Consider the following 22,869-nt stretch of genomic DNA (forward strand, 5'->3'; position numbering starts at 1 on the left):
TTTGGTCTAACTCCTCCTCTTCCGGCATGGGTAACCCCCAAGCCCTCCACTGAGTCTCTCTTTGACTATGTCGAAGTTCACCTCGAGTCCGAAGCATTCTTCTCTGCTCTGTGCTCTCATCTCTGGCATTCCCTACAGCCTTCCACCTCACTGTTAACATTCTCCATCTGTACACACACACTGGCTGCTCTTCTTACAAATCTTAATATATTAATCAGTTATTTTAAATTCCCTGTCACATAGCTCCGACATTTTAAATACAGTCTGAGCGACTGCTTTTCCTCTTTGAGATTGTGCATAGGTTGTTCTTTTTTCCTCTTATAATTTTTGGCTGAACACGGAACATCCTGTACAGGGTAGTAGAAACTGTTGTGAAGAGTAGTGATGTCTGCAAAGGACCACTCCCTTTTTGTCCTATATCTTCGTGTGGGGTTTAAAGCCATCCAGCCAACAGCTGAGTTAGTTTGAGTTTTGTGGGTGCTGTGACTGCCCTCCATGCACTGAAGACTTCAAGTTTATCTCAAGCTACTTTGTATTTTTATACTTAAGGCTGTTTGGCCAAGTTTCCCCCACCTTTAGCTACAGTTCTTCCCTTTAAGCTTGTTCCTGTGCCCCGACAGCCTCCTCCCCACTGCAGACCTTCCTCTGGCATGGAGGCCTCGAGGCCGGGTGGTGAGGACAGGCGGGAGATGCACTCTACTGCTCTGGGTCAGCCTCAGCCGTGGCAGCTAAATGTCCCTGGGACTCAGAGGTAAAAGCTCCTCAGGGACCCCACATTCCTTCACCAGCAGGAGATCTCCCCCAGTCTGGGCCCAGAGTGTGTCCCTGCCTCTCCCACAGAGGAGGATTTATTTTTCCCAGTCCCTTCCTTCCACAGCAAATGGCCATCACCAAAGTTTTTAAGATTTTAAGGTTTCCGACCCTTTCCTTGGCGAGCGCTGTTCAATAGGGCCAAGAATGGAGAAGGCCCCTGGGGAGAATCATGATCTCCGCCAAGTCTGCTCCTCCCTCTCCTCAGGCCTGTTCTGCAAAAGAGGTTCACTGGGGCCTCAACCACGGCCAGCACTTCTCAGGAAGGGCCTGCAGGTGTATGCGGACGGACTACCCTGGTGCCTGTGGCTCTCACGGTCTCTGCTCTCCTTGCCCCCTAAGGGGCTTTGGGAGCTCCATGAACTGCCACTACCTAACATTTATTTTTAAAACGTATTTGGGCTATAATTTTATCAAGATAAATAAGCTGTCCCTGAACACAGACGGACACTGAGGTCTCTCAGGCTTGAAATGCCTCTCCCGCTCTCGCACATCGCTGCGGGACAGTTCAGGGCTTCTGCTCTGCAGCGCTCGCCTGCTTTGCCAACGGGATGTCTGACAATCCGCTCTGCTTTGTAGTTAGTTCACCAAGATTTTCTTATCTAGATACTTTAAAGATTTGCCCTCTAACCTTAACAGGACAAGGGCAAAACTTGAGACCTTTTTTAAAAATCTCACCTCGCTTAGGATTTAATAAACCTTCCAGGTCTCAGGACAAGCTCCTTCCAGTGAGGAAACCTACTGTTTCTCCTACTGCAGTATCTCGTTTGTCTGAGCACGGGTCTCGAGGGAGAGCTGTCCACGTTCCCGCTCAGTGCCGCTTCTGGGGCTTTCCCACCGCGGGAAGGATGAGGGCGGCGGGGGGAGGACGGGCCAGCCATGTGCCGCTTCAGCTTTCAGTTGCTGAAAATACGATTTACCAGGGAAGACACAGACACAGCCCAAACAGCTGCCATTCCAGAAAGGAGCTGTGCACCACTCCGCAATCCTGCTGGTACTCCCCAAGGAGTAGGCACCCCAGGCACAGACACCAAGAATAGGGAGGCAGAGGGTGTCCGCTGTTTCCAGACACCCAACCCACATCTTCCAGAGTCACTGCAGAGGTCTGGATGCGGAAGCCCTCCCAGCTGACAGCAGCCTGCCCTCGGGCACACGGGCAGAGCCAATAGAGAGGAGGGGCAGAGAAACTCCAGCCTCCAGCCCACCACCCAGGCCTGGAATGCTGACAAGTATGTCCCCCTTCAAATTATCATGCTCCAGGAAACAGCTAGAAAACTAACAATTAGTAAGTTAGCCGGGGACAGAAACTGTAAAGAACAACAACAGACACTAAATGCCTGGTCGAGGGGCGGACACATGGGAAAAGCAGGCTACACTTCTGATTCTGAATCTTAGCACAGACTCTCCTTAAAGGCTGCAAGTCACCCGCCCTTTCATTTTGCAACAGCCTCACCAACTACAGTCCCTCACATGTGAGACCACCCCCCAAACCATCTGAAGCCTAAATTTAATATCTGCAGAAAGAAATCATAAGCCAGAAAGAGCCCCTAAACTGTCACTGGAGGAGAGTGGCCGGCCACGCAGGGATCCCTATATTCGTCTTAAGTGAAATAAGCTTCTTTTGTGTTTGACCTGTTACACATTTCTGGTTTATTTTAGCACTTACTACAATAGCATTTTTGTAACCACTACAAAGATCCATATGACGAGAATCCAATTACTGCCAGAAAGCAGTGTTCATCAAAGATATTCTTCGAGGCATCCCTGTGTGTTCAATCACATAAAACTACGGTAGCTTACATAGCAGAAAGAGATTCAGCACATGAAATACAAGGCCATGATGTTGTAGCTTATCAACCAACAACTTCACTCGGCTTTTAAAAAAGCCTAAAAGTAGAAGAAAACGGTTTGTTCTGTAAGTTATAAAGGGAAGCTTACGTTGGTCGCCGCGTCTCAAGCAAAGTCAGCAGTATCTGGATTGCACTGACTATGGCCGATTCGTTTTTTTCCTTATGGAAAATATTTGACAGAAGCTGCTCTATAATTTCTTGCCTAGGGAAACAAAGCAACAGTCAATTACTGATTATAAAGTCATTTACCAGTGACAACATCAACAAAGAGATCATGATACAAGACAAGCATTATACAAGCATTCACCTTACTGGGGGCATATTTGGTTTTTTAACTCACATTTATTAAAGTCAGCAAGTGATCCCGATTATAAACATAACTCCCCAAATATATGGTCAAATGCCCTCCCCTCAGCAAAACCGCCGTGGGCCCTGTTCGCCTCCGCCAATCTTACCAAGTCAACCAGTGCTGCAAGACAGGACGTCACCTCACGGTGGCAGGAGTGGCAGGTGTGGGGTCATGGTAGAGACTCAGAACCCTTTACCCCCACAAAGGGAGGAGAATTTTTCAAAAAGGCTAATTAGGACCCATAACTGTTTTCCCACAAAGGCAGTAATGCATAATTAACATAGCTCTAAACAGGTACACGCACAACTGCTGCATTCTGCTCTACAACTAAAATGAGATAAATCCAAACAGTGAGGTAGCACCACAAGGTATCTTGACCCACTGAGGCCCACACAGTCCAGCAAGTCACAGTGACAGGAAGACTGGGCAGCCGTCAGGTACGTGTACGCGTACCTGTTCTTGAGGGAAACCCAACTTCTTAGACTGAATAATTTTCAGAACCCATGTGGATTAAGAAATACAGTCTCCCTGCAGGACCCCTGGCAGACACCGGCCAGCCTGGGCACAGCTGTGCTCACTGTATCAGGCCAGGGCAGCAGGTGTGAGACTATGGAATGGAAGTGGGCAAGACGGTCTCTGACCCAGCTTCAGAGGATGCCTCTGCAGAATGTACTCCCAGCCAAGCATTCAGATTACTTATGGGGACTCACCCCGGTCAGTGAGTCACTCTACACAAAGCAGGCTGCAGATTGAACAGCGGCAAGTGCAGAGGCCCACCTGCCACCGCCATCCACCAGTGTTCCCGCCTATCCGTTAACACATCCTCTCACCACTACTGATGCCCTAAGAGAGGGGCAAACCAAGCAGCTCTTGCTAGTTCGTGGCCGCAACAAATCAAAAGTCCGCTGCGCCCACGCAGCCTTCTGCTGGCAGACAGGACGACAGCCAGCAAGAGTACGGTCAAGACTCATCGTGGCAGCTGGTCCATAATCTGAGTCTTATGAAAAGACACAAATATGCCAAATACAGAAATCATAATCTGAAGGACTGAGCTTTTCCAACAAGAGAACAGGGATGTCTTCACATTCTTTGAGTAATAAGGTGTTTATGCACAAGAGGAAAATATTATAAAACACTGAAAGAAAAAAAAAAAAAAGGACTCCTCTTATGAGCAATACTCAGGACTTGAGCTGTTTTATACAAGAATGCACCCAGACCTTTTCCCCTGCCTTCGAGACAATGGCTCACTTTTGTTTGGTTTTGCCTTTTGTATGGGCAGCCAGAGGAAAGATTCACTTTGATATAAAACAAGCTGGCTTGACTGGGATCAAACTCCAGCTTACTCGAAGCTCATTAGTATGAATGAGAGCTGCCCAGGCCAAGCCTCTTAACATGACTGTTCCTAACAGAATTTTTGACCTTCACATTTTTCCAGAGTCACTAAAATACCTTCAATCTAAGTCCAAGCTGCGTTGCAAGCTGCTGCTCACTACCCAGGAGGCCCATGCACCCTCTCAGAGCCTGTGCTACCTCTGCCTATCTCCAATCTAACCGCAGCTCATCGCAGACTCTTCCGGAAGTGCTGACCTGTACTTATGCTTGCACAAATGGCATTTCTATGCACGTGGCATCCAGCCCGCGGGCCACCGGGCATCATGCTCCAGAGACCCGGGTCATCTATCTGTGTACTACACAGTGACAGTGGCCTGGTCAGATGTTATGGCGTCACTACATTATTAAGTAACCCATCAAGTGCACACATATTCAGTGTTATACAGTGCCACCAAGTATGCGCAGAGGCTACAGGACTGATCAAATCCACCAGGCAGGCTCAGAGCAGCCTCAGGCCCTGAGTGTTTTCTCACATGCAAGCCACCACCATGTGGGCATGAGTCTGATTTAGAAGGGCTGGGCCCTGTCCTTTTGAAGAGGGGGAGGAGCTATTAGAGAGCAAGTCTCCCTGTGCTACATGCGGTGACATCATGGAGCCCCCATTTACCATGGCCCACATGACGTGAGAAATGCACTCCAGGTAATGATGCACTGTACATTCGGAGCGAACACCTGTCTGCACCAGATCACACTCATCTGACTCAAGAGGGAAGACTGAAGCTCGGTGGCGGCTACTGAGACTTGGGGAGACACTCGGGGTGAGCCAGAGTGGTGACAGAGCTCCTCCCACACGTGGCCACGGAGCACCCCACACGTAACTAGCCTGAAGTTACCTGCCCAGAGTGGAAAACACAGGCTGGATTCCCACAACTTTGTTCAAAGAATGCAGAATATTCCCTCAATAACTTTTAAAAATAACTGTATGTTAAAATATTGTTAAATAGATAAAAGTAATATTAAAATGAATTTTACCTAGTTGTTTTTTGTTGATTTTTTTTTTTTTTTAACTGGAACACGACCACGGGACGTCAGAGTCCGTGTGGCATTACTGTGTCTCCCTGGCCAGCACTGCCCCAAGCCAACAAGCACTCTGGCACACCCAGGGTAGCGGTACCGGCCGAATCCCAGCCCAGTGACTGCTGGGCCTAGCAGGACATGTCCTGCAGTCAGAGCCGTGGGAAAGGGCCAGGGTGCCACGGGTTACTGAGATGGGGCAGGCAAAATTACATTACTTTACTCGGAAGCTGGTATCTCTTCAATTCTCCTATTTCAGAGAACGGCGGCAGCAGCACACAGAGCATGATGGCCAGTCACACTGTTTGCTCATTACAAGTACTATCCAAAGTGGGGAAACACCTGTTTGTTTTTGTTGTTGTTGTTTTTAAAGATTTATTTATTTATTTATACAAGCACTGGGTACAGTCAGAAGCGCGGGAGGGTAAGAGGATGCACCAGAGCCAGAGCGGGGAGCAGAGCAGGCAGAAGGACCGAAGTACACTGCTGAGGGGAGCAGCGGGCAGCAGGAGAGGTCTGCGCGCCATGTGGGACCCTTCTCCGGTGGCTGGGGAGCAGCCGGGGATCGAACCGGTGCTGCAGAGACTGCGGGCAGCTTTGCAACCCAGCGCTCAACCACTGCGCCACCGGGGAGGCCCGTTTTTTCTTCATTAAAGTAACTTTGGGCTCTGTGGACAGAGGCCCTCTGTGTGTCCCAGCTGGATGACAGGTGCTCTCTCTAAAGCGCACGAGTCTACAAAGACTAGCACACACAGGCGGGCCATCACAAATTCCGGAAGAGCACACCATCCCCAGGCTGTCCTCCACCTAAACATGAGCTGGCTGATCGTAGAGCTGTCTAGAAATAAGGGCAGAGGCAGCACAAAGAGAGGAAACATGGAAGCTGTGGGACCCCTCACATCGGTTCTGGTCAGGTTCCCCTAGTCGGCTACAAAGGGAGAAAACTCTTTAACAGCTCTGATGAAAATAAAAACCCAAACTAAAGTGAGTCAACAAGCCCAGACCCCCCAAAACCCCAGGGGGTGGCAACTGCAGCGATGATGTGACCACCCCCCCTGGCGAGCTCTAGGGCATTCTGCCTGGCCACACGCCCTGTGTGCACCTTACCCGCAGGTCTCCGCCGGGCACCAGTGCTGCTGGGGTCGCCACCCCTCGCCCCCACCCACGGGTGTCATCCAGGACGTGACACCCGCATAAGGAACACTTACCCTCCACTTATAGTGGAAACACATCAAAGTGCACCAACATGGAAAAAGAAGAAGAAAGTTTTCAACATACTTTTCTAGAGTGGCAAGCAGGGGGTCTGGTTCTGTACTGTTCTGAATTTGTAACATCTGGTCTCTGCTCAGGCGAACAATTTCACAAAGTGACTGTGAGGCATTTGAATGCCGCTGAAGGAAAAAAGTACAATTTTAACTGTCGCACATATCAGAAATCAAATTTATAATAAAAACTCAGAGAGGAAATTGCTTAAGAACACAAATTAACACTGGCCACAAACTGCAGTGAGTAAAAAGTCCAACACGAAAGAAACGACATGGAAAGCTGAGTATTTGATTCCGCCAGGCTCGACTGGCCTGTGCGGGGGTGCACGGGGCTGTGCAGGGAGACGTGACCCAAGCTCCAGCCATGAAACCTTTCTGTGACTGAACGTGAATATACCCCGCACACACACACTGCGGTCAGCACAGAGACGGACACTGGGTTCCCGGCTGGGGAAGAACACAGCCCGGGGCTAGAGCCGCATCGCCAGCAGGGTTGCCCTCGCAGGAAAGCTCTGTGGCCGCAGGCTCAGCTCGCCTGCCCAGGGCTCAGGAACTGGGCGGTGTGCACAGGCTGAGTGAGCGAGCATGCCCGCGCAGGAGGAATGCCATGTTCCGCCCGACAACAGCACCAGAGGGCGTGGCAGCCCACATAGTGGGCGGGGGCCTCACACTTCCTTATTTTTGGTCAGCATCTCTTTAGCATGTCATGTATCACCTAATACAGAACAGAGCACCAGAGGGATGATCCACAGACAAAACTGACTTCCTCGCCTGTCAAAAGGGCAGCTGCTCCTGCCCCAAATGCTTTGTCTTTAGCAAAACAATTGCTGCAGCTGCTGACAAAGGCGCCTCCTCTGCCTCCTTCTTGGGACTTGCAGGTATACGGTGCTGAAGCACAGTCTGTTCTGCTCAAGAACCTGAGCCCAGAGCCGAGCAACCTCAGCTGTGTGACCCTCGTGCACAGGGCAGGCCAGGCTGTAGACCTTGCCCTCCAAGGCCCCGCAGGCCCTGTGTCCATGGCACTGGAAATGTGCTGGGGACACAGGGGGGCTTCTCCCCCAACCCAGCGGAAGGCTCCTTCTAAGTAGGGGCCTCACACATGCACCCTGGATTGTATCCTGTCAGTGGTGACAACCAGTGCAGAGGGCATGAAGACCCTGCCCCAAGGGGAAAGATGGGCAATCAACAGGCCCTTCAGTACTTAGCAAGAAGTCTGTTTTAAATAAACTCCAGGTTCTGAAAGTTTTTGACTGGACCAAAGTAGCAGTTAGGTGTACCTCCTTAGAAAATATGTCCTGATAAGAGAGAACAGCCTCTGGCTGCTGCTCCATCCCTTGACTCTGCAGCCCAAGCTGCAACCCAGAGGCACACAGGAGGTGCCTCCAGGTCACACGACACACTCTGTAATTCCCTGAAACCAACTCCTTCCTAAACATGGTGCAGACGTCTCTGAGTTGGAGTGGGTGGACACTGGCAATTCCACGTGGCTCGGCCTGCTTCTGAGGCAACAACTGGAAGAGCAGAGTGACAGCACCTCTACAGAGCCCCCCACCCAATCCTGGCCACCCCCAAGAGGCATCCCCTCAGCAGAGTTTAATCTGCAAGCTACAAAGCAGCTTCAATCCTGCAGCCATTGGGGCCAATGTGCAAGCGCACTCGAGCCTAGGCCAGAGGGACTGCCGCAAGAGCCCGGGACTGCCGCGAGGGGCCAACCTGGCCCAAGGCTGTGTGTGCTGCCAGGCGGGAACAAGTGTGCACGTGGGCACTCGTTGGGGTAGAGAAGGGTATAAAAGAAAAAGGAAGTATGGCTGGAGGAGGTTTTTAACAAAGGCAAGCAGATTCAGTAGGAAACCCCAGAGCTAGCACCAGGGTCTGCTGTTCCATTTTCTGGGGGGTCAGCAAAACGTAGTCTTTGCTAAAGCCTCTGGAGTTTAGAAAACTGTCGACCTTAAGAATACCAGATTATTGCTGCTCTTCCGGCCTCTGCTTTCCCAGCTGGTGGAACTCTGCCCTCGCCCAAACAAACAGTTGTTTTCTTTAAACCGAGTTTACAGCCACACAAGAGAACTTACATCTTCTTCTTGCGATGGATGAACTATCTCCACAAGCCTCTGGATAATTTTCTCTTCATTTAGCCACTGCAAAACACATTGTAGAAAAGATCAACACAAGGAGTGGCTCCTGTTCAAGCCCCAGTGAAGATTAACATGCTCGGAAAGAGGCAGCACGTTCACGTGGAAGACTACGGGTTCTCCGGTCTTTGAACACTTACAGGATTAAAAGTCCCCCAAAGAAAATGGTAGCAAATACACTAGTCCGACAGTGCCTAGCAGTACCAACCACAGGTAAAACTCCTGTCTATCAGTTTCTCAGTCGTGGGGAATTCTCAGACACTGAGGACTAAGAGAGTCTATACTGGCTATTAAGGGAGTTTAAAAGGGTGGAATTTGCACATTTCCTGTAAGAGAGCTTCAGAAAGATTGAGAAAGAAAAGCAGTGTTTTGTAGCATGGGTTAAAAAAAAAACAAAAAAACGATTAACTTGCAGCTTCTAAAACGGAAGCCACCCGGCTGGTTTCCTGCCGTGTCACACTTCACCAAGACGCTGTCACCATGACAAGGACAGGCTCCTCTTCATCCACACAGGCGGCACGGCTGTGAGGACACTGCTGCGGGGTGAGGGCCGGTGAACACAGCACAGCCCCGTGGGACAGACACCATCATAAACAGGGCATTCACCCCCCCCCCAAAAAAAAATCCCAAAGGCTAGAGGAGGGGGGGCCAGGGGGTTGAAGGCCTGGAAAACCAACACAATTTGTTAACCACACAGAGAGAAACCCTAACGCCCTCTCCTGACTCCTTCAAAAGACAGCATGTCAAAGACAAGAGCCACTGAAGCGAGGACAGACCGGCCTCTGTGCGGTGCGCGTTCAAGAGATTCTGACTCAGAGGGGCAGGGATGGGGTTCTGACAAGCCCCCGTGATGTCTGGCACCACACTTGGAGCAGCGATGCCCTCAAACAGCAGTGGGAAACCTTAGGGGGGCAGAGGTACAGGATCCTCAGCACCTCAGGGAAGCAGGAAAATAGATGACCGTGAACTTACCCAGTCCTGAACCCCTACTTCCTCCATAGCTACTCATAAGCACCTACTTTCCAAATTCACTTTTGGACTAATGTCCCATGGTGGGCCCTAAAATCAAAGTAAGACATTTAGGAGTTTCTGCCTTCCCCTGGGGTCTGTGCCTTTATTAACCATCTACCACCATACCCCTCCAGAAATCCAGCTCTTCTGGATAAGAGCCTAATATTCAGCCTGGTAGTGACTGAAGGAATTCTAAGAAACTGGGCGAAATACTTCCCCCCGTGAAGGTGACCGCTCCTCCCCCCCTCATCTCAAGTCTTCCCTGGAGTCCTCAACCTCTTCTGTGAAAAGATTCGCATCCACCAAAACACACCTAAAAGGAACCAGTGTCCCAACTTAGGGCCCCTTCCCACGCGGTCTCAGGACAGTGACCAGGTGCCCCAGCTGGCCCTCACAGGGAGCAGGGCTGTCTGCCTGGTGACTGCACATCTGGCCTGGCCCCAGCCAGCCCTGGCCCTCCTGCTTGCAGACAGGGCCACACCTGTGCCCAACTCCCAGGAACAAGCCCTTTTCTGGGATGCCCCCAACATATTCGCCTTCTGGTCCTTCACCAGGCAGAACTCATTTCCAGACAAATGAGTAAATTCTACGACACCAAGATTGACTACAAAGATGGACTGGCCAGGGCGGTTAGCTCTGGAGGAAGGCAGCAAAGGGAACAAAGGGGAGAGGGGCAGAGACAGAAGATAAGCGGAGGCGAAGACGAGAAGCCTCACCTTCAGGCCACCGGCTCCCTCCCTGCCCCACCACGGTCCACCTCAGACGGCTCCTCCAGAGGCATACCGAGCCATACCGAGGCATACCGCTCCTGAGACAGCCACGCCTCAGAATTTTAACATTCACGCCCTTTTGGAAGCTAACTTCATTCTCCTTAGTCCCTGTTCGCAGAACACGTGCGAAAGCGCCTTCTGAAATCTGATTCCCTGGAAACAGCGACCCCTCTCCTTTCTGCCTTCCAGGGGATCCTGCAGCTGAGACAGCACTCCCACCTTTCTTCTGCTCCTTCTGCCAGGCCCAGGTTTAGAAAATCCTAAACCCATTCTGGTTCCTGCTCCCACTGAAAAACAGCCACAGGGAAGAACCCCGCGCAGGAACCACCCCATGCGCCACAGAGGTGCAGACCCGGGAGCCTGATCCTGCACAAGCAGAATCTCTCCCTAGGCTGGAACCACTGTGGTCCGTGCCCCCTTCCCTCCCAGCACTGGCGCCCAGGGGGCGAAGGCCCATGCCCCGGGCACAGGTCTACTCACATTCAGCACATCTTGCCGGGGCTGCGGCGGCTCGATGCACGTCAGGAGCCTGAGCAACAAGTCCATGATGGCCGAAGTTCCTATGTGCTTTATAATAAGGTCTACAAAATCACGTTTCTTCTTTAAGAAATCCACAATCTGGAGAAGAACAAACCGAAACCGAAAGACTTGTAACCTGGAACTTTAGCCTTCAGAACGCTCACAGTCCTGACTCTAGAACCCCACCGCCAGCTTAAGCAGAGGTGCAGCAAATACTGAACTAGTATCAGGACATCGCACTGGGAAGCCTGCTAGTTGTCACCACATGCAAAACCCCTCAGAAACTGCCTCCTCCGTTATACACTCCCTAAAACACACATTCCACATGTTATTTCTGTCCACTTTCATTATTTATTCTCAAAGAATGAGTGTTAAAATTTTAAAACACCTGTAAATAGCAGAATATGCCAAGAATTTATGGCTATAAAGCAAGTCCATTAAACCTTGCACTAAAATACAGAATACTCAAAATCTTAACTGTACTTTAACAAGTGAAAAAATAATTCAAAACCGAAGATTCCTGTGTCAAAGGGGCTAAGCCACCTGCTACAGAAACATCACATCCGGGTCCCATCTCAGCAATTTGTCTGATTAACTCGAGGAGGGGGTAGGGGGCAGCCAGGGGTGTGTGGGAAGCTGCCAGACCAGGTGACATGAAAACAGTAATGAGGGTGTGGCCCTGCCACCTGGGGCTCATGCAGGAAGAGGGAAAGGCGGCTCCTTTAGGCCTGTGGGCACCACTGTCAGGTCCTTCCACAGAACCCCTCCATCTCAGCCACAGAGAACCTTCTTGCACTGAATTACCCTCATACTTTTTTGAAAGTGATTTCCTTCTCTTTCCTTCTCTGCTACCAAAAATATAAATAAAACAGTAAATAAATATCTTTCATCACCTGCAGTTATGTACACATCCTTCCTATCATATCTGTGATGGGAAACCTTTATTTTCACTCCTACTTCTCAAAGGACAGAAGTGGCAGGTTCCACCTCCCCCCGAAGCTGAGAGCAAGGAATCCTCATGTTATAATTCGAGGAGTCCCACAGAGAAGCACCAGAGCAACAGGGCATCCTCCTTACAGACAGCGTCTCACTTTGAAGCCCAGAAAGTTCTGCCTGCACTCTTGCTCTTCATCAGTGGGCTAGCGAAACCCGGGCCGGCAAAGTTCGGCTCCCCAGCACAGCAAGGAGGAAGGCGATGAAGGCTTAAGGCCTGCCTTGGCCCTGGTGACAGGTCTCTGGAGCTGACGTGGAGGGCAGGCCCCAGGGAGCACACTTTCCTCCGGTGGTCTGCACACTCCTTTTCTCGCCAGGAGGTGGAAGGACTGCATGGGAGCAATCGTGATTGGGGGCTCTCACCAACGAACAAACCTCGATTCTGATACATTCAGAAAGGTACTCCTGGTCAACTGAGAACCTGAACAAATGCCCTGGCCTTTCAAAAATAAAGCACAGAACAGACGGGCTGGGCCTAACACAGGTCTTGCCCTGCGCTTCCACTCACAGCAAGGGCAGGTCAGAGCACCACGCCTGGCTGTGGGACCACCTGCACCCCTGCCCTGGACCCTTGCTGCGCTGTGGGAGGTCTCTCATTGCAATCAGGCACCTGGGCCCTATACTGCCCTGGGCGGCCATTTCCCTAAGTGGACCACAATCTCCTGATAAGAAGATCGAGAGTGTTGATTCGTACATTTTAGCATGTTCTAGAGTCACCCGGAAGTCATCTCCCAGACTGCTGCCCCTACCCTGACTTGGAAAACACGCCCGAGTACATCTAGACGTTTAAAAACAAAACAAAGCAGGGGGTGGGGTGGTCAGGCAAGAAAAGGAAACATGGACGGGAGGCCTGTACCTGCTGCGGTAGCCAGGTGCCAGCCTCTGCCCAGCACTACTGGGCAGCCCAGCACAATGCCACAAGCCCGCCCATGCCTCAGGCTAAGCACAGTGGTTTTGTTTTTAAAGATTTATTTATTTATTTATACATGCACTGGGTACAGTCAGAAGCGCGGGAGGGTGAGAGAATTCACCAGAGCCAGAGCGGAGAGCAGAACAGTAGAAGGACCGAGGTACACTGCTGAGGGGAGCAGCGGGCGGCAGGAGAAGTCTGTGCGCCATGTGGGACCCTCGCCCGGCGGCCGGGGATTGAACTGGCGCTGCAGAGGCTGCGGGCAGCTTCGCATCCCAGCGCTCAACCGCTGCGCCACCAGGGAGGCCCAAGCTAAGCACAGTTTTCACTAGAGCCACAACAGAGGCCATGTCACCAATACGGGGAAGCTTTAATTTTTTTTAAAGATTTATTTATTTATACGAGAACTGGGGTACAGGCCAGAGATGCGGGGGGGGGGTGAGAGAATTCGCCAAAGACAGAGCAGGGAACAGAACAGGCAGATCAACCGAAGTACAATGCTAAGGGGAGCAGCAGGCGAGTCAGGAGAGGTCTGCCGTGCCATGTGGGTAGCTTTTAGATTCAAATTCCACATGCAATCACCACCAGAGAAGAGAAGGAGAGCAGGAAAGCCCTGCTGCGTGCTGCAGGGCCACGAGGACCGCCTCCTACCCTGTCCGCAGACCATCCTCACCCATGTCCTGCTGCTGCCTGCGCCCCAAAGAGAGCATGTCGGGTCCGAACAGTCAGGTGTGTGTCAGGGAGCAGGTGGGCCATCCGGGGGTAGAACACACCCACACGGACTCCGTGTGAAAGCACACCCAGAGTGGGGAGGCAATGAAATACACGGGGCCTCGCCTTGGGGGTGACTTGCCCCACTCCTCACCTCAGGGGACTGACAGTTACCTGTTCTGGCTTCCTGCTGATGAGAATACTTAGCACCTTGCTGAAGAAACTGGCAAGCAGTGGGTTCAAGGGAGAGTCATTCAGGAGGAAGCTGTACAATTTCATTAGCAAGGACTCATCTTCCCCCAGCCTGTCGTTCATCTGGGAGACGTCGGAGGTGAGCAGCTCGCAGGATATATTTGGATACCTGGAAGGACAGGACGCTGAGATCATCATCCACGTTACCAGTTTAGTTTAATCACAAAGTAAAACACACAACAGAAAGGCTTCCTAAAATTTTGTGAAAAAATCATCATCATCTGCAATTAGAAAACCTTTTCAATCAATTCTAGTCAACTTCTAAACTAAAGTGAATTTTTCACCGTGTCTAGACAAACCGAGCCGTCATAAGCAGGCATGCTCCCCGGACACACCAGTGCCCGGCGAGGACAAGCAGGCTCAGGCTGCGGGGCACAGGCTGGGCTCAGCACCCGCAGCAGACGCTGGCAGAGGAAGTGGCAGAGCTCGCAGGACAGCTGTGGGCATGCTGCCTTCCAGGAAAGCCCCGCACAGCGCCTGCAATGCCTCACGGGCACGGGAGGCTCCTGGACCAGCCACCAGCACCTTCACCGGGTTGCTAATGTACCACAGGGGCTGTCTGGGGGCCTGATCACCTGTCTGGTCTGGGTTACATCTTAGGAGAATAAACGTTCTAACACACTGCAGAGCAGAACAAGACACCAAGGTGGGAAGCTTCCAAGGCCTGCTGGGGATCAGCCTGGGTCAGAGCTCGCTGCTGCGGTGCGCAGCCTCTGCCACAGATCCCATGGCCCTAAAAATACCTGCATCCCTGGGGCAGGCTTGTCTCTGGGTCCCAGAACAGTCTCTTTGAGACGGGCAGCAGATCCCTCTCCCCTGCTCACTTTTTTTTTTAAATAAATCTTATTTTTATATTCTCCATATAATTGCAACCCCCTTATTTTGACCCCAATCCCTCCCTTCCCCTCCCCCTCCCCCCACCCTTCATAGAAGTGTCTCTGGTTCATAGCTTTTTGTTGATTTTCACTTTCTTATAGTTATTCATTTTCCTGGTCCCTTATTTAAGTTTTCTAGATTCCTGCTATGAGTGAGACCATCCGGTATTTTTCTTTTTCTTTCTGGCTTATTTCACTGAGCATGATCCCTTCCAGCACCATCCATGTTGCTGCAAATGGCATGTGTTTATCTTTTTTGAAGGCTGAGTAATATTCCACGGTGTATATGGACCACATCTTCTTGATCCAGTCCTCTATGTTTGGGCATTTGGGTTGATTCCAAAGCTTAGCTATTGTAAACAGTGCTGCTAGAAACATAGGGGAGCAGGTGCTCTTTGGAATGGATGTTTCTGTGTCCTTTGGGTAAATACCTAGGAGTGGAATTGCTGGATCCTATGGAAGCTCTATGTTTAGTAGGTCCAGAAATCTCCACACAGCTCTCCATAGTGGTTGGACCAGTTTGCACTCCCACCAACAGTGCAGGAGAGTTCCTTTTTCTCCACACCCTCACCAACATTTGTTGTTGCTAATTTTTTTAATATGTGCCATTCTCACTGGTGTAAGATGGTATCTCATGGTAGTTTTGATTTGCATTTCCCTGATTACAAGTGACGAACATTTTTTCATATGCCTGTTGGCCATTTGCACTTCCTCTTTGGAGAAGTTTCTTTTTAGCTCTTCTGCCCATTTTTTGACAGGATTATTTTCTTTGTTGTTGTTGAGTCTCATCAGCTCTTTGCAGATTTTTGTGATCCGTCCTTTATCGTTAGTGTTGTGTGCAAAAATGTTCTCCCAGTCGGTGGGGTTTCTCTTTGTTTTGGTTATTGTCTCTTTTGCTGTGCAGAAGCTCTTTAATTTGATGGAGTCCCAGCTGTTGATCTTTGCCTTCACTGTCACTGCTTTGGGTGATGTGTCTGTAAAGATGTCTTTGATGTGCATGTCACGTAGTGTTTTGCCTATATTTCCTTCTATGTATTTTATGGTTTCAGGTCTTATGTCTAGTTCTTTAATCCATTTTGAGTTGGTTTTTGCGCATGGTGTGAGGTAGTAGTCAAGCTTCATTCTTTTTTTTTTTTCTTTTGAGATTTATTTATTTATTTATTTATTTATTTATTTGTTTGTTTGTTTGTTTGTTTGTTTGTTTGTTTATTTATATGAGCACCAGGTACAGTCAGAAGTGCGGGAGGGTGAGAGGATTCACCAGAGCCAGAGCGGGGAGCAGAGCAGGCAGAAGGACCGAAGTACACTGCTGAGGGGAGCAGCGGGCGGCAGGAGAGGTCTGCACACCATGTGGGACCCTCCTCCGGTGGCCGGGGAGCAGCTGGGGATCGAACTGGCGCTGCAGAGGCTGCGGGCAGCTTCTCAACCCAGCGCTCAACTGCTGCACCACCAGGGAGGCCCTCAAGCTTCATTCTTTTGCATGTAGCGACCCAGTTTTCCCAGCACCATTTATTGAACAAACTTTCTTTGCTCCAATGCATAGTCTTTGCTCCTTTGTCAAAGATTAGTTGACCATAAATCTGTGGATTTATTTCTGGATTTTCTATTCGATTCCATTGGTCTGTGTGTCTGTTCTTGTTCCAATACCATGCAGTTTTGATGATTATGGCTTTGTAGTATAGTTTGAAGTCTGGGAGTGTGATGCCTCCATTCCATTCTTTTTTTTTTTCAGGCCTGCTCACTTCTTTCACCACTAACTACTTCTTGTTTGTTTCCCACGAGGCAGACTCCCGACCCGCAGCTCACGGCTCTGCTCTTTATTCCTCCAGCACAGCAGCCCTGTCCGGAAGCAACCAGCCCACAGTGACAAGCTCAACACTGACCAGGACAGGGGGCAAGGGAGCAGAAGTGGTCATCCGGCAAGAGCAGGGAGCATTGTGGGCGAGAGCAGCGGCAGCCTCCCCCACCCCCCGGAGGCACCCAACACAGTGAGTGACTACCTGGCAGCTGGCAACTGACCAGAAGCCCACAGCCCCAAGAGGGTGAGGTCAAAGACTGCGAAGTGTGCAAAGCTCCAAAATGGACTCTGGGGAGGAAGAAAACTGAGAGAGGCGTCAGGGGAACTGGCAGGTATGTGGCATGCAGGGCACCCTGGCGTGGCCCTGTCTCCTGGGGGCCCAATCAAATGCCAGTCCTCCGCACTTTATGGAACAGGTGGCACAAAGATGCCATGATGTGACGTCACTGTTATCCCGGGAACACGGTTGCGCAGCGGCTCAGGGGCGGCTTCTGTGGGCACACCATCGAGGTTCAAAACCTGCCTCTTCCACTGGTGAGCTGCATGGCCTTGGGCAAGCGACGTCACCTCTCTGGACCTCAGTTTCCAAGTTCACAATACTAAGACCAGAGTCCTGACCCCGCAGGGAAGGGCAATCCCTGTGACGCACCGAGGGGGAGGACTGCCGCTGGTCCCCGGGGGTTGCTGCTCTGGGGACTGAGGGGTGTGGTCTCCACTGCCTTGAGAGCCGGCGAAGAATAAAGGACAGGTAAAGGGCAGCAAACCCCAAGCCCGGCTGCAAAGCAAATGACCAAGACGGTCCAGAACAGGGCGAGAGCACCTTTTAAGTGTTTCGTGAACATCTCACCGATTTCCACAGGCGACCTGGAAGCATGACCTAGGCAGAGAAGCAGGCACTAGCCTGACATTCTCATCCCAGTCAGTCTGGGGCTGTTCTCCCTCCTGTCTAACATTAACTAGCTACTAAAGCCCCCAAAGACACCCCCTCACTCTGCCCCTTGGCAAGACCTCTCCTTCGCCCCAGCACACACTGACCTCGCTGCCCTTGCCCCGAGACCACACGGGCAATCAGCAGAGAACCCAGCACTCACCACAGGCCTCGGCCCTCCTTCCTCCCCTACATGGGTGCTGTCCTTGTTCCCACTGGCCTCCTAATCACACCCCCCTGCCACCTACTCAGGCACAGCTGGCGACGATGGCTGCTGACGCTCCCCCTTCCCTCTGCACTGAATCATTCTCTTCTGCCAGCTTGGAGACCTACCTTTACTTCTTTCATCCAGGGAAAAAAAGCAAACACTCCATCTCTCCTGCCTCCACAGCTACTCCCATGTTCTCCCACTGCTCCCTTTCCAGGAAACTACTTGAAAGAACTGTCTCTACTTAATCTCTGATTCTTCCTCAAAAGGCTTTCCTCTCCACCTTCGAGAGTGCCTGCATGGACAGGCCCACCAGCTCCATGGTGCAAACACCAGTGTGCCCGGCTGGCCCCAGCAGCGCACCTCTCCTGCCTGAAGCCTGTCCTCCCTCAGCTTCCAGGGTCCGGGGCCCTCCTGGACGCCTGCCCCGACCTCTCTGCAGTCCCTCTGTGAGTCCTTGACCCAATCAATAGCATCTTAGCTTCTGCAATTGTACTGCTACTTAAGGACCTATTTTTAAAGTTCTTTTAACTCAAATTTCTGCCAAATCATTTAAAACCGGAGAACTCTGACAAATCTTTAACACCTGTATAGGATCACTGAATTAAAAGTGATGGTTTCAATCCACCTGAGTAGCTAATATACACTTATAAAGTCCACAAAATCCACCTATCACTCCACTATCCAGAAACTGGAAGACATTAGCCGGCATTTCCCCAAAGGACGACTAACCAGCCCTAAGGCTGAAGAGCATTCAGATCCCATGGGAAAGCCACCCTACGCTACTCCAGCTGGGGGTCACCCTGTGCCCACAGCTCTGTGGCAGCCACAGGGTAGCAAGGACCATGGTGCCCTGCCCTGGTGTCACCGCGGCTCTGTGTCCAGGCGACGGAAACACAAAAAACACCGGTAAGGCAGGTCCACAACTACTTTTTAGCAAAACAAGCTCTTTCCAAAAGGCAAGCCTGCTCTTCCCTGCCTAGAAGCACAGGCTTCATGCAGTGCATGAGGAGTGAGAGCACAGCAGCGGATGGGAGGCGTTCTCAGTGCTGGTGACAGGAGAGGGCAGGATGCTCCCAGGAGGGCTGACCGGGGCCCTCCCCACACCGCTCCAGCCAGGACATGTGCCCACGGGGCCTCCACAGCGACAGGAATCCCACGGGAGCACCGTGTCTCTTCCAGGAGAGGGGAGCACACTGCTATTTCTGCTTTCAACCTTCCTTCCCTCTTTTCTTTTTTCTTTTTTTTATAATGTCTATTTCTTTTTTTTTTTTAATAGAGGCATGTTTTTTATTTATTTATTTGTTTGTTTGTTTGTTTGTTTATACATGCACTGGGTAGAGTCAGAAGCGCGGGAGGGTGAAAGGATTCACCAGAGCCAGAGCAGGGAGCAGAACAGGCAGAAGGACCGAAGTACACTGCTGAGGGGAGCAGCGGGCGGCAGGAGAGGTCTGCGCGCCATGTGGGACCCTCCTCTGGTGGCCGGGGAGCAGCCGGGGATCGAACCAGCGCCGCAGAGGCCGCGGGCAGCTTCGCAACCCAGCGCTCAACCGCTGCGCCACCGGGGAGGCCCCCTTCCCTCTTTTCTTAAGGCACTGACCTATAAGCAGAGGCTGGCATCGAACGCTAGTTGTCAACCTAACAGGCTGGCGAAGAACATGACTTCCGTGAAGCTTCAAGTCAACATCAACTTGAAAGCATTAATAAGCATTATTTCCCCAGCAGCAACATTCTCCCATGAAGAAATAAAAAGGCGTCTGAAAAGCGGGACAGACTAGGGGACAGAAAGGGCAAAGGAGAATCTATTAAAGGATAATTCTTCCCATTAAGTTTATTTAATTTTAAAAAATGGCTTTTTGTTCCTGAATTTCCTCTATTTTCGGGGCTGGCAAAAGAAGGTTCAAATATTTCAAGAGTTGGGAAGGAAAAATAATTAGGTGAAACCCCAAATGCTTCAACCACATACGGAGTGTTCACAAAGGGCCTGCAGGGGGCTCCATACCAAGCGCTAGCAGCTCTAACAGCAGAAGCAGCAAAACAGCATGAGGGACACACCCACTGGGCTCTCCAAGTTGCCCGCATAAAGTAAAGTCGTCAAGTTGGCTGTGCCGGCTTCACCAAAACCCACAGCTTCTTTTTCTTTAGCTAAAGGTCAGAGCTTCTCATCTCAGCAATGCTCTCCATGATACAACTCTGGCTCAGAAACGAGACATGACTGGAGTAGTCACATCATCTCTTCCTATTTATTTGCAAAGCAGAGAAAACACTTGGATGGTCTCACTGCTTTCAGGAACTCGTTTGCCCTTCCACAAAACCTTCTGACTGAAATTAACAACACCGGTTTTTAAAACCTGAGACTTCACAGGATCAGGCTCTGAAGGCGACTATGAGCACCCTGGCCTGCGTGTGTGGCCGATGGCCCGGTCCGCAGAAGCCCCAGGAGACCGCCGGGCACGCGCGCAGTTAGGCCCACCCAAAAGAGAAGATTGAATTTTCTTACTTGTATCTGATCTTCTCATCCATGTCTTGAGGTGGTTCTTCTATAATGAACGAGACTAAATCTTCCAGACATTCTGCTTTTAACAGAAACTCTATAAGTTTGCGGTTCTGAGCTTTACATTCCTGTAAAACATCTTCCTCATCCATTAACTCCTTCAGTGTTACATCTTCTCTCTCTAGAAGTGTGTCTATGTGGGATGATGAGTGAAGATCAAACTTCCAAAACATGCTGGTCTAAACAAAATGCAGAGAGTATTTCAAATAAAATTTCAAGGTCACATGTTAATTTTCCAAATGTTAGTTTAGGTTTACAGTCTGAGTTGCCAACTTCGCTCACATAAGTAAAGTGTCATAATGAACCCGTAAGATACTTCCTAAATAAGTAAAACTGGCAAGATCGTCTCCTTCTCAGAAAATATTTTTATTGATAACCCAAAAAATTTGACTTGAAAAATGCTGAAAGCTGTAACTTGAGATACTATTAACCTGCAAAATTAACCCATCCAAACTTAGTTAAGAAATTAATGCTGGAAAAGGAAGGAAACCCCTTCTTGAGGGTGAAGAACACATTCTCACATACTGCAGCAACAAATGACAAGTACTAAGACCTAAGTACTTAGTAGTCTTCGGAATACCACAGATTTGAATAAACCACCACCCCAAACTAGCACTTTCACAGCAGAAATTCATAAAATGGCAAAACTTGTGCCATTCTTAATAAACCATGAAGCTGGAACTTCTTTTTTTTTTTTAAAGATTTATTTATGCATGCATATAAGAGCTGGAGTACAGGCCAGAGGTGCGGGGTTGAGGGGGGAGGGTGAGTAAGAGGATTCACCAGAGACAGAGCGGGGAGCAGAACAGGAGGATGGGCCGAAACACACTGCTGAGGGGACCACTGGGCGAGACAGGAGAGGTCTGCCCCACCCTGTGGGCATCTCCGAGGCTGGCGGGGATCGAACCGGCACTGCAGAGGCTGCAGACAGCTTCACGGCACTGCGCTCAACCGCCTGCGCCACCAGGGAGGCCCCTGGGCAGATTTTAAAACAGCTGTACCTCTCGAGGAATTTCTTGCATTTCATAAGTGAACTCAAAAAAACACAATGAGGAAGAAAAATGCACAGGTGACTCAAACACGTTGGGAAACAATGATGCCTGATTCTCATCCCGCAGAATACTAAGATTTTCACGGCCTTAGATTCAAAACATCTTGTTTATTCCAGGAGCAGCAGACACATCTGCACCAAACTTCTGGCCGAGCCTCCTGGCAGCCTGGGGCCAGGGCGCACTGAACAAGCAGGCCGGGAAAGGGCTTGCTACTGCCTCAAGCCCCTTTCCAGAAGCCCAGAAACCTAGAGTATCAGGGCCCTCCCAGGGTTTCAAGCTGGCGTGCAAGGACCGTTGTTGGCAGAGCTGGACAAGACCAAATGGAGGGCTGTGGGCTTGGGGCAGGCTACTGGCTGCTTACTGGGCACCCCAGAGGCGGCACGCTACCAAGAAAGGGGCAGAGGAGAGAATCTATAAATAGGAGAATGCAGAGTCACTCTCAAGAGGTCACCTCTCCGTGCTCTAAGTTCACAAAAACTCTTCCTCCCTTACAGCACAGTTATCACCTAGGTGAAGGTTCTGATTTTCCAAGAGTTGGCAGAAGCACGGAGAAACAGCTGGCCTCCGCGGCACTTTTCACTGAGTGCTAAGGGGAAAGATCACCAGGACTAGAAAGTCTGAGCAGCAGCGCAAGCCCGTTCTGAGCAGAGATGTTAGTTTCCTAGCGCGGCCTCCCCACCCAAAGGCTAGCCGAGTGACAGCAAATGTGAAGTGTCTACGAGTGACAACACGTTCTGCAGACGAAGGGGCAACGCAAGAGCTGCCGGTCAGACTGGCTTCGCAACTTCTCCTTCCAAAGGGCACATCAAAAGCAATCAAGTACCCCTAAATCTTGGCCAGTTTTAACATGTAACATCTTCGATATTTCAATTTTTCTTTCCAAGTAGTAAATAAAAGAGCTAAATTCATTTCCATGTGCTATATTAATCAATGCACAACCTGAAAGCATTAATAGGCACTGTACCGAAGAAATCCAGGTAATCTGATAAAAGGTCCTGATCTGCTTGAAGCAGCAACAAAACTGAGAACAGAAAAAATAGAGAGAACAAAAAGCCAAAACGCCAAGCCTGGACCTCAGGAAGGAGGCGCAGGAAGGGTGCATGGCTCCGAGGCGTCTTCCATGTGAGGCGCGCGCTAAGAGTGGCTCGGCTTAGCAGGCAGCGGCAGAAGCCCTGCGCTCCAGGCCATTAGTGACAACGGCAGGCACTGACCAGGGATGACCCAGCCGCCTCAGGAAAGGTGTGCAGAGAGAAGATGCTGATGCAGAGAGGCGCTCTCGCGCAGGCACTGGGAATAAGGAGAGGGCTCCCGGGGTCTCAAAGGGCCTGGTGGGCAGAAGCACAGGAACGGGCGGGTTCTGAGAAAGCACGCTTATAACATCTAGAGTCAAGATTAAACAAAGGATCTTATCCACATCACAAAAGAAACAATTGTGACCAGAAGTGGAAGCACTCAGAGGAAGTGGCATTTTCAGCC

General features: G+C 50.6%; 1 protein-coding gene across 8 annotated transcripts in view; it reads right to left on the reverse strand.

The window, feature by feature from the left end:
• Positions 1–22,869, reverse strand: part of PPP6R3 (protein phosphatase 6 regulatory subunit 3) — a 119,128-nt gene that overhangs the window by 46,195 nt on the left and 50,064 nt on the right. For 7 of the 8 annotated variants that reach the window (XM_037517434.2, XM_037517433.2, XM_037517431.2 and 4 more), the window contains 6 exons: positions 20,288–20,520; positions 13,901–14,087; positions 11,074–11,211; positions 8,753–8,818; positions 6,694–6,806; positions 2,749–2,862 (listed from right to left, as the gene is read on the reverse strand). In XM_037517434.2, coding sequence (XP_037373331.1) covers positions 2,749–2,862; positions 6,694–6,806; positions 8,753–8,818; positions 11,074–11,211; positions 13,901–14,087; positions 20,288–20,514 — 845 coding nt within the window. In that variant the 5' untranslated portion in view covers positions 20,515–20,520. Of the gene's footprint in view, positions 1–2,748; positions 2,863–6,693; positions 6,807–8,752; positions 8,819–11,073; positions 11,212–13,900; positions 14,088–19,387; positions 19,562–20,287; positions 20,521–22,869 lie in introns of those variants that run through there. The other variant, XM_054697438.1, reaches the window with a different exon arrangement.

The sequence above is a fragment of the Talpa occidentalis genome, unplaced genomic scaffold (genome assembly GCF_014898055.3).
Source record: "Talpa occidentalis isolate TD23 unplaced genomic scaffold, MPIMG_talOcc4v2.1 talOcc4.17, whole genome shotgun sequence".
Lineage (NCBI taxonomy): Eukaryota > Metazoa > Chordata > Mammalia > Eulipotyphla > Talpidae > Talpa > Talpa occidentalis.